Source organism: Eurytemora carolleeae, unplaced genomic scaffold (genome assembly GCF_000591075.1).
Source record: "Eurytemora carolleeae unplaced genomic scaffold, Eaff_2.0 scaffold100, whole genome shotgun sequence".
NCBI classification, from domain to species: domain Eukaryota; kingdom Metazoa; phylum Arthropoda; class Copepoda; order Calanoida; family Temoridae; genus Eurytemora; species Eurytemora carolleeae.
Genome location: NW_019396048.1, coordinates 197,181 through 206,190, shown reverse-complemented (window position 1 = coordinate 206,190; position 9,010 = coordinate 197,181). Strand labels below are relative to the sequence as shown.

The following is a 9,010-nucleotide window of genomic DNA, read 5'->3' as shown; positions in this document are numbered from 1 at the left end:
GTTAGTATCCAACAAATGGACGATTTACATTTTTCATTATATTTTCATCGTATTATTGTGATAGAAAATAAAACATTTTGCAAAACTTTTTACTTTAAACGATTAAAGTCCAATTTCAAATTTCATTAAATGAAAATGAAGAATTGTGCTAATAAGTTCAGTCAGCCTCCAACAAGTTAGTTAATGAAAATTTTACATTTCTTGAGAGATGACAATGGAAAATTAAGTTAAATTTTTAGAAAATTAAAAAAAATTTTTTTTTTTTAAAAGTATTAATTTCAGAATACATCATCGAAAAACTTCAGTAATTTCACTTTGCCGGATCTGAAAATTCTAATTTTAGCAAAATTAACAAAATATCCAATTATGTATTTTTATTAAACATATTAGTTAAAAACGTTGGTACAATTTAAATATCTATTTATATTACAATTATACTGATCACAGTGGCGAATTTTATGATATACTTTTATCAAAATGATTATCAATGAAATAGACAAATATTTTATTCAGGGGCAAAATTTTAAAAAACTTTGATTTATGAGCGAACACAAATATACCTTTATCTGATCAAGTTAAAAATAAAGACAACAGGATGCCATTATTTCATAAAACAGAAACAGAAATATACCTTTATCTGATCAAGTTAAAAATAAAGACAACAGGATGCCATTATTTCATAAAACAGAAACAGAAAAAGATATTTGTCGATAGTAATTTGAATTGAAAATTGAAAACGTTCATGGAATTAAGATCTGAGATAAAGTTTTGATTGTAAAGAGCCAGTGCAATAAGTTCCTGTTAATGCTAGATAATACGGAACTTACTTCATCAGATCTTGGACGTCCGATGTTTGGCAAATTATCTAAACACCGCTATGTATATACTGCTTTAAATCTAATAACATCAATGTCTGAATATTTGATATTGGGCAGCATTGATGAAACGGTGGTTTCTCTGTAACCAGTTTCAGAACTGCTTGACTCCGGTCTTAGGGTCGAGTGCCTATTCTGATGATAGCGTAAATTCCGTTTCTCTGATATTTCTGGCTGATTTTTCATTATCATGTCTGACACTTTCTTGTCCTACAATATGAATATGTTAATTTTGATATAAATACAAATTAATAACAATTCTCATTTTGATTTTTGACTATTATTATTCAACACATGATTGCCATATACATTATTTGGATTTCAGTTATAATGAGGCTTTAAATTTGTTAATGGTTACCTGATATTCTGATGTTATGGAGAGCATTGTACCGACCAACATTACGCACATTGTCATCATAGCCACAGCCACACACAGAACTGTCCACTGTGTCTTCTTTGCCGACTTTTCTGGCTTCTTCTTGGTCAAATCTATTCTTAGTCTTGGTCTGGTGGAAGCAAACACAAGCTGGATTGGAGGATTTCTTAGACTACCAAGCTGTCCAAGTTCAACAGAGCTTCCCAGGTAGGTTGGGATATCAACCAAGGAGCAGGATTCTCCTCTAATGAGAGTAACCCGACTATGCCCCTGGCTAAGAGAATGTTGACGTGAGGATCCTCTGCTGCTAACTCGACTTGGTGCTGAGTCAGCCGTTTTCTGTCGTTGGACACTTAGTCGAGCTTCTGGTGGCCGGTAATCAGCAGAAAGGGTTCTATAGCTATGAGACAGCAACGGACGGTTGTTTCTTGGTGCCTCAGTTTCTGAACGAAATGAGAATACTGATGATACTTTACAGTTGGAAGGGGACAGGGATAAGGTTTCCCGTGTGAATGTATTGGGAGTGTTTTCTTCAGTAGCTTTCTGCCGTACTAAGTATTTCCGCTTCTCAGAAATTCTTGAGGGAGACCTCACCTCATTTAAGACCATAAACTCCATTGTTGTTGGGTTGCTAATGCTTAGGAAAAAGTGAAGTTACATGGTTAGTATTTGATCTTTATCAGATTTCAGACTAAACCATAGCTCAGTGAATGGAATTGCTGACCAGATGTAGATTCCTACGAAATCTAAGAGAGTATTCTACAGAGCTGAAGAGTTTAATGAACTGTATTACATCTGCTCTAGTGGTTGTGTATGTGTATCTAAACTAAGAGGATTGGAAGAAGACTGGAAGTTCCAGGTGTGGAATTATCTAAAGCAACCTCGGTATGGGAGGAGGAGGTGAGAGGAGGCTACTTCAGGATACACGTACGTATAATATATTCAGGGATATAGGATATATGCAACTCCGGGATATAGGATATTTGTAGCATATGTTCTAAGACATAGGATATATTTATATGCAACTAAGGGATACAGGATATATGTAGCATATATTTAGGGATATAGGATATACGTAACTCCGGGATACACGATATGTGTAGCATCTATTCAGGGTAAAGGATATACGTAACTCAGAGATACTGGATATTTGTAAAACATGTTCAGGGATATAGGATATTCGCAACTCTGGGATACAGGATATTTGTAGCATATATTCAAGGATATAGGATATATGCAACTCTAGGTTACAGGATATGTGTAACATGTGTTTAGGGATATATGACAACGCAACTCCGAGATACAGGACATTTGTAGCATATATTCAGGGATAGGATATACATAACTCAGGGATACAGGATATTTGTAGCATCTATTCAGGGTAAAGAATATACGTAACTCAGAGATACTGGATATTTGTAACATGTGTTCAGGGATCTAGGCTATTTGCAACTCCGGGATACAGGATATTTGTAGCATATGTTCAAGGATAGGATATATATAAATGCAACTCTAGGATAGAGGATATTTGTAGCATATATTCAGGGATATAGCAGAAAACGAATAACGATCGTTTTTGAAAAAAATCGTTCTTATAAAAACGATTTGCGACCATTTTTTATAGGATTGTTTTTTTAAAGGATGGCTTTTGAAAAAACGATCGTTTTTGAAAAAAAATTTTATTGACAATTATGTTAACGATCGTTAACGAAGGGTCATCGTTAACGATCATTAACAAAACGACGAACTTTATAAAAACGGTCATTTTTGGAAAAACACGTTTTTGAAAAAAAATTACATGAAACTTTATTGAAAGTTGCCTTACATGAAGCTAAACAGTTGTGGGGGAGCTAAAACTTCTTGATATTTTCTTAAAAATAACCCAATGATAAGTACAGATGCCCTTCAGATCGATTTCCTCTCTTCGTTAACGATCGTTATCAAAGTGTTGTAGTTAACGATCGTTAACGAAGGTTCGTCGTTAACGATCGTTAAGGAAGGGTCGTCGTTAACGATCGTTAAAAAACAACGATTTTTATAAAAAACGACATAGTTTTGAAAAATGATCGTTTTGTAAACGACTAAATTAAAAAACAAACTTCAAAAACACTATCGTTTTTAAAAACGATCGTTTCGTTTTCGATTTTTCGTCGTCGTTTTCATAACGAAACGATCGTTAAAAAAAATGAAAAAGTTAACATACCTAGATACACGATATAAACGGCATATACTCGGGGATACAGGATATACAGTACACAACTCAGTAATATACGATACATGTGGCATATGTTTTGTGAAATAACTCAAGAGTCAGGGATACAGAATATGTTTAGGAATAATCGGATATACACAACTCAGGGATACAGGATATGCATAGAATGTATTCAGGGATATCGGATATACAAAACTCAGGGATACAGGATACACATAGAATGTATTAAGGGATATAGGATATCTATATATTTCGTTCGTTTTCTTGCTGAACGATCGTTCAATAAAATCATTCGTTTAGTTAAAAAAAATCGTTTTCTAAAAATATTTTGAAAAAAGCTTTCTTTCAGTGAAAAAAAAGTTGTTTTAAAAAGTTAGTTTCAAAAAATTGTTTAGTTTAAAAAAATCATTGATGAACGATCAAAATTGTTCTAACGTTTTGAAATGCTCGTTTTTGAAATTTTTTGATTTTTTTCTTCCGTCGTTAGTTTTTTTTTCTGAACGACACCATCCTTCGCGAAAAATTTTGTTTGTCTAAAAAACAATGCCCATCTCTAATAGGATATATACGCAACTCAGGGATACAGGATATGCATATCACATGGGGATGCAGGATATAATATGTTGCAAATACTTAGGGATAAAGGATGTATCTTTAAAAAGAAATTTTAGACAACTTTTTTATCGTTTTATATGGTTTCAAAGAGCTTTTCAATCTGTGAAGGAAAGTTTTCTAAACTAAACTTAACTAAGCTGTTTGGTAGATATCAAAGTTCTATATTTTCTTTGAAAACAAAAAAGTTAGAATCTTCCTTAACCCGACACCGTAGTCATGATTTTTAAGAGAAAACGATTTTTATTTATATAACACACATTTATCATCTTTGAAAATGCGTTAAATTAAGCAGAAAAATCCGCGAAAATTAGAGAACGATTAAAAAATGGCAAATTTCAGAGCAATAAGCTAAATATGTTATTGGAAAGGGGACACAACACAAAGCGACTGAAAGCTACGGTGTAAGATTTTCAGCTTTATCGGGTTTAACCATTTCAAGACGTTAAATCTTTATTTTATTTTATTAACAATTTGGACACTCGTCTATATGTTTGTATCGTCAAAACGGCTGAACCGATCGGACCAAATGACTCCAGGGAATATGTTTATTGAAAGATTTTGCCTGTTAAAAAATGTTAAAAAAATGGCGACATAGAGCATGCAACTGTTAGAAGCTAAAATTGTTTAGGAAAAGGGAAACTAAACCTAGGTTAAATGGTAACGTCTCCCAATATATCTAATATTTTTTTAACTATAAAAATATTCCTAAAAGAAACTATTCCTAATTAAATAGAACATTAAAGAAGAACTTTCGTAATTTTTCAGGGTTACCCACAAAGGATGAAACTTCACGAGACGATTGTACAGAGTTTGTTTAGTCCGTTTTCTTCCATTCTGAGTTCCTTATACGCCAAAACTGGCTTATATCTGAAATTAATCATTATGTAACCCAACAAAATACTCAATTGAATGTATAAAGTAAAAATCAAATTTCAAATCGTAATTTTTTAAAGTTTTTGGTCGTATTTACAGTCTCATCCTTTGCAGGTAACCCAGTATATTATACAACTGTATTTAATCTTTAATTTGAACCCACAATATTAATCCAGTAATTTGCTTTTTCCGCCTCGTGCATCAGAGCCTCACATGATTTAATCTTAAGTACGAGAAAGTCTTATAAAAGGTTCTCTGAGCGTAATTTCAAGAGACCCTCCATGTGAAGATGCCCGATTTACAACGGTACCCTCAAAACCCATATCTGATTAATGATGTGGAAAATATTAATATTTCTCTAGGTTTGAAAATTTCTAATTCCCATTTTTTCAGCGATAGAAATAGGCAAATCACTTTTGTAGAGAAACAATTTAAAATAACCAGTTTTCAAAATTATAAACAATAACATCTAATTCATACTTGATCAGACAAAGCTTTTCAGGGTACTGATGTCATTTGGAAATTACCATCTTTGCATGGAGGGTGTTTATATAACGGTCACATTCCCATATTTTTTGTCATTTGATGTTAATCTGTATTATCCACAACGAATGCTATGGACCATCTTTCGCAGAGGATTCGGATTAGGGTTTACAGCGAAAAGGAAAAATCGTTACGCGAAAATTTCGCATTTTTGATTTAATCTGTTTTTAGAAAAAAGCAAAATACAGCTTTAACACCATGGTTTTCACGAAAATATTTTTGCAAAATGCGAAAATTCGAATTGTCGTTTACTGAGCGATCGTTCCGAAAAATCGTTCTTTCATCAAAATAAAACGATCATTTTTTCGTAAATAATTCTTTAAAAATCTTTAGTTCGGTAAAAAAGTGATTGTTTTTAAAAATCTTTTAGAAAATTAGTTCGTTCAGGAAAATTTTACGAGTGTTTCTGAATGAAACCATTATTCACGATTTTTTTCTTTTTTTCTCAAAGTTTTCGGTCATTCACAAAAACTAGGCCCATCTGTATATTATATACACATATGTCTATTATATTAACACAACAAATTCACGTTTTCACAAAATTAAATTAGATAACAGTCTCATACATGTTATTGGACAATGTAACCAAGAAATGTGTGTGTGCGGGGGCGGGGGGGGGGTAGGTAGGGTTCCCCTGAAAAAAAATTCCCAGATGTGAGACACATATTTAGGGAAGCATCAGGGTAAAACTAGCTCAAATACGAAATTTTAGCATTTTAAAATAATTTTCCTGAATGAGCCCGCCATTTTACTGTTTTCCCGCCTTTCAAAACTATTCTTGTCTAAATTGTATTAACTCAGTTAATTTTTTAGGGATTTTGAAGTGTGAACGCATTTTGGAATTCATTTATGACGATATTTAACAGTATTTAGAAAAAGAATTGCGTTTTTATTGTTTTAACATGTGAAAATTGCACCTTTTTTAAACCTTTCGTCAGCTCCACCTGAGAATTTAGCCCATAAATAGGCCAAAATGTTTACCCTAATGCTTCCAAAAAACTGTGTCGCACATCTTGGAATTTTTTTCAGGGGCACTCTAAAAGGGAGGAGGGCTACCCTTATATCCTACCTGCCATTTACTGTTACCTAGTTGAAATAATTACTATTAGGACGCGCGATTTCTTCCAATGGTTTCGACCTTATATTAGTGTACTATACTACCGCTTCCTTATCTTTTTGATTCAATATAAAAAGTTTACAAAACTACAAATAGTTAGTTTGAACATAATCAGAATAACAAAGAAAATACATTTCAGACTTTGATTCTCCAAATTTTTTACAAATTAAAAAAAACTTTTCGGTTTAACCTTTCCAGCCATGAACTACAAAAAAACAAGTTTGTAAATTAAAACTTAAAAACCTACCAGTTGAAGTGTCCGGCGTTGCCCGAAGAATTTTAAACCCTCGCTTAAATAAAAAGTTTTGAATTCTGAAAACAAAATATTTTTAGCCAATCTTACCTCCAGGTTACCCATGGGTTTCCTAGAAAAATGTCAACCAATTTGGTCCAACCGTTTGCCCAGCTATAGCTAACATGTATGTATGAGCGAAGAGCATTATTATAAAGCGGAGAATAATAATATTTTGGTAAGATAATTCTTAATCTATGAGAATAATATATTTTCAAAATTTTCTACTAAAATATAAAACTACAAACTTTTAACATTTCATAAGAATTAATTACAGATATGTTTAAATATGCAACACTATTAATCTTATACTGCCTAATGATTTTATTAAATGTTTATGAAAAACCTTCTTATTTATGAAATCAACAAACTTTAGATAAAATAAACAAAACTGTACAGATGAAATGTCCAGATCTCTAAAACTTGCTTAATATCGCAATATTTTCTCTGTAAACTAATAATAACAAAGTTTCATGGTTTCTTATAATATCAGACACATGTTTTCAACATGTGTCTGAAAACCCTAAATTAAGATTAACTCCCTCACACCAAATTTGTTTACTTAAAAGAGAAACAGTACAAAACAGGACGTCCTGAAAATTATTAAACTGTCAAATTTCCATTTTCTTCGTAATTTAAGGAATAAGATTACACCTGCTCCTAAGAATGGCAATCAAGATTGGTCAGTAAAGAGTTGTTTATGTTCTAAATTTAAACCCCAATTTTAAATTACAATGTACTGTTGAAATAACAGGAAAAACAAGAAGGCAAAATCTGAGTACAGTTTTGTTTTAAATATCGTAAATGTATGAACAGACTAAACATGAAAGCATCACGTTCTGCTTTTAATACAAAACTAAATATTTTTGTAGATTTTCTCCTTTCAAGTTTAGATTAGAATATTGCAATAATGAGGACGCTGAGTAACATATTGCTTTGATACAAACAAGGAAACCTTCATCAGACGGATTCAATATTCAGTAATTGAAGTTTTAATTTGAACTTAACTATTCCTTAAATGGAGAAATAAATGATTACCTAAATCTCTAAACCTTTATCTGGTCTCGTTAACGCTGGATACTCTAATAAATAGGGTTCTAATTGAATACCCGGTAGAAGAAAAAGTAATATTTCCATCAAAGTTTTGAAAATTGCCATATTTTGCAAAAATTGATATTAATCTTCTGCACAACATGCACATGGTTGCTAAATTCACGAGTCATATTTTTCTTCCTATCAAAATTGAGAAATATAAAAAATAAAGCGGCTGAATTTTACAGAAACAGGTGAGATACAGGGTGTGCTGGTAATCATGGGAATTAAACGACTTCTTTATCGTCTTTGTTCCAAACGGGATTATTTCGTACACATTATTTTGTATTATCACAGTAAATCGACGATTACTAGTCTTGGAGCATTCCAAAATGTGGTCTTTAGTTTTTTCACCTTCAAAATTGACGGAGATTTTAGGAATTTTGCCCAGATTCCAGTTTATTCAAAATCAACAAACCGTTTAAATGTTTAATATTTCCGTCAATACAAGGAAAAATACAAGGAAGGTAGACAAGATTTTGTAAAGCTCATAAGACGTACAATCTTTATGTCATTTATCTATTGTGAGAAATTAAAGACGATATTTAAGTCGTCTCTCCATTCCCAAGTTTATCGAAACACACTGTATAACATTAATTTACAATTGTTATCAGACGTTTTTATTATTCAAAATTGGCAGCTGTAAAAAACAAGACCCAAATTTGCCCGCAAAGGAAACTGAAATTACATCAATATTCAACTCAAGAAATTAAGGGAAGATTGGCACTAACACTTCTTATTACTTCTATAAATAATACGTCATAAATCATGAGGTAATTTCCAAAAAAAAACATTTCCTTAGCAGTTTTTCCAATTGGACATGTCCATATGTATAATTCCAAATGCACTTTCTAAAATGTTCGAAGCAGCGCTCGGACCAAAATTTTTACACAACCATAACCTAACTGTACCAATATTTTCTTCAAATTTTTTACTAACTGTACCAAAAATTCCTTATATTAGCAAGATTTAAATTTTGGAAAGCATCAATTTGGAAAAAAAAAAGATGAAGATG

The 9,010-nt window shown here is 32.0% G+C and overlaps 1 protein-coding gene across 2 annotated transcripts; it reads right to left on the bottom strand.

Annotated features, from left to right (window-relative positions):
- Positions 1-359: 359 nt before the first annotated feature.
- Positions 360-2,838, bottom strand: LOC111703566 (uncharacterized). Of its 2 annotated transcripts, XR_002765629.1 has the most exons (3): positions 1,234-2,838; positions 632-1,085; positions 360-560 (listed from the first exon to the last, which is right to left on the bottom strand). XR_002765629.1 is itself a non-coding variant. In XM_023475551.1 (2 exons), the coding sequence occupies exons 1-2, from the start codon at positions 1,867-1,869 to the stop codon at positions 876-878; spliced, it is 846 nt and encodes a 281-aa protein (XP_023331319.1). In that variant the 5' UTR covers positions 1,870-2,838; the 3' UTR covers positions 360-875. The 2 variants fall into 2 exon arrangements, 1 of the variants encoding a protein (XP_023331319.1); XM_023475551.1 differs by having other exon boundaries at positions 360-1,085.
- Between the last annotated feature and the right edge of the window lie 6,172 nt (positions 2,839-9,010).

Coding starts and splice junctions, on each gene's coding strand:
- LOC111703566 (XM_023475551.1), bottom strand. CDS start 1,869: ATGGAGTTTATGGTCTTAAATGAGGTGAGGTCTCCCTCAAGAATTTCT. Junction 1,086..1,233: donor CCATAACATCAGAATATCAG/GTAACCATTAAC, acceptor TTCATATTGTAG/GACAAGAAAGTGTCAGACAT.